This window comes from Orycteropus afer, unplaced genomic scaffold (genome assembly GCF_000298275.1).
Source record: "Orycteropus afer afer isolate SDZICR_OR568_19922 unplaced genomic scaffold, OryAfe1.0 scaffold00035, whole genome shotgun sequence".
NCBI lineage: Eukaryota > Metazoa > Chordata > Mammalia > Tubulidentata > Orycteropodidae > Orycteropus > Orycteropus afer.
Genome location: NW_006921622.1, coordinates 12,594,069 through 12,596,143, shown reverse-complemented (window position 1 = coordinate 12,596,143; position 2,075 = coordinate 12,594,069). Strand labels below are relative to the sequence as shown.

The following is a 2,075-nucleotide window of genomic DNA, read 5'->3' as shown; positions in this document are numbered from 1 at the left end:
CAAATTATAAATAGCAGTAGGATTACCCAAAGCTCTCATAAAACATCATTTAGGTGCCCAGCAACCTTCAGCTCTGGGAAGAAAACATTCAAAAAAATGATTAAGGCTTTATATCTACAGTAAATATACTAGGAAGTTTAAAAGTGCTATTACCCTGATTTGAGTTCGTGTATGCTCCAAACACAAGTTATTTATTCAATTTTCCCAGGGTGTTGGTTTTCAAACATTTCAAGAGCATGCATTTTGTTCAATATACATTTTAGATAAGGATATTGCCATGGATTTGGCAAGCTCTTCATCACGTTTTCTTTGCACTTGAGTTTGTTTGCACCAATTGTCATACTCCGGGTTAGGGTATGAGTGATCAAATACCGCATCATAGTGTCCATTACTGAGCCAACTAAGCCAGATACTAGGCCTTAGGGAATCCTCGGGGCCCAAATAGTGGATCATGGTAGACACTGTGGGGCTCTCTAACCTCCCTCCTGTAGTTAAATGTATATTCACATTCAGCATCTGCCCCATCGCCAGCAATTCAGGGTACCCGGCCCACGCTCCGTCTTGAGCAGCAGCGATGATAAACTCCCCCACGTCTCCCTCGATCAGGGGGCTAAAATGGTCTAGATGATCAGCGATGTAGTGCACCGTCTGTTCCCTTAGCTCTCTGTGGAGGCTCTGGTCTCCGTACACGGTCTTGCTGACCGCTCGGTAGAGACAGTTTCCATCCGGAATGATGTGAAATCTGTACTTATTCCTCTGTCGCAGGTACTTGTCCTGCTTCTCCACCTCCGCCAGGTACAGGGCCAGTTTCTCATCTCTGGGATCCGACCTGGAGACGATCCCCGCCTCCGCCGCGCTGCTTGGGGCGGCCTCGCCACTCCTCGTTGAGGGCGCCGCGGCCTCCGGGCCTGGCCGCTGCGCCTCATCCGCGCCGGCAAGGTCGCCGCCCCTCTCCCAGCCCCGAGTGCTCCCTTCGGCCGGGTGTTCCTCGCTCCATGAGCCGGGGCTAGGTTCCGGGCTCCCTGGGGACGGGCTGGGGCCACGGTGCTTGACGGTGGCCAGGGCCTGGCGGTGTTCGCTCAGTCGGAAGTTTCTGTCGGGCCCTTCTCGGGCCGCGTCCAGGCCCGCAGGCTCGGGGCCGTCGGGCCTCAGGAACTCCTCCAGCAGCCAGGCGGAGGAGCCCCGCCGCGGCGGGACCGGGGCTCCAGGTGTCGGAGCCAGCAGGAGGCAGCGGCCGCGCTGGCTGGTGGTGGGCGCCGCAGCGCCGGGCTCGGGCCCATGCAGAAGGAGCCTGTCGGCGCCGAGGGCCCGCACGGTGATCTGCGCCGTGGACGTGTAGTGCGGCGGCAGCGGTGGCTTGCAGGACGCGCCGGCCGGGCTGGCGGCGGCGGCCGAGGCGGGAGCTGCGGCCCCGGACACCATCTCGAAGCAAGAGGAGAAGGCGGGCATCTTGGCGGCGGCTGCGGCGGCGGCTTCCCTGGGCTCGGCGGCCGCGGCGGGCTGGCACTCACCGGTCTCGGGCTCCGGCGCAGTGCTGGCAGGCCCCGAGGACTGTAGGGAGACCTTGAAGGGGGCGGCGGCAGCGGGCGCAGCGGGGCCTGCGGCCGTGGGACCCGGTGCCCCGGCTGGGTAGTGGGTGCAGACGCTGCTGTAGAGCTGCATGTCCCTGCCCGCCGCTCAAGCCCCCTTATAGGTGCGGCGAGCCCCCGAGCGGGGGACACACCCTCCGGCCTCCGGGGAGGGGGCCAGCCGGCGGCGGCCAAGAGCGATGACCCAGTGCCCTCAGAATAGAAATGACTGAAGGGCCACCAGCAGCCTCCTCCAGAGCGTCAAGAACCTCAAATAGCGCCCGGGTCCCCGCCAAATTCCTGCTGCGCCACAGCGTGCCGTGGGGGCGGGGAGGAGAAGAGCGCTCGACCCCTGCCAGTGCACTCCGCTAGCAGACCCGGGGCGCCGTGCCCGCTCCCCTTGCTCCGGCCCGCGCCGGGCGCTGGGGACAGTCGGAGGAAGCCGCCCGCCCCGCTGGAACGCGTCCCGCCTGCAAGAAACACTGAAGGGCGCGCGGAGGGGGCCGG

At 62.9% G+C, this 2,075-nt stretch overlaps 1 protein-coding gene across 1 annotated transcript; it reads right to left on the bottom strand.

The window, feature by feature from the left end:
* Positions 1-228: 228 nt before the first annotated feature.
* On the bottom strand, positions 229-1,662 carry OTUD1 (OTU deubiquitinase 1). Its single transcript, XM_007936367.1, has one exon. It carries the CDS (start codon positions 1,660-1,662, stop codon positions 229-231), a length of 1,434 nt encoding a protein of 477 aa, XP_007934558.1.
* Between the last annotated feature and the right edge of the window lie 413 nt (positions 1,663-2,075).

Coding starts and splice junctions, on each gene's coding strand:
- OTUD1 (XM_007936367.1), bottom strand. CDS start 1,662: ATGCAGCTCTACAGCAGCGTCTGCACCCACTACCCAGCCGGGGCACCG.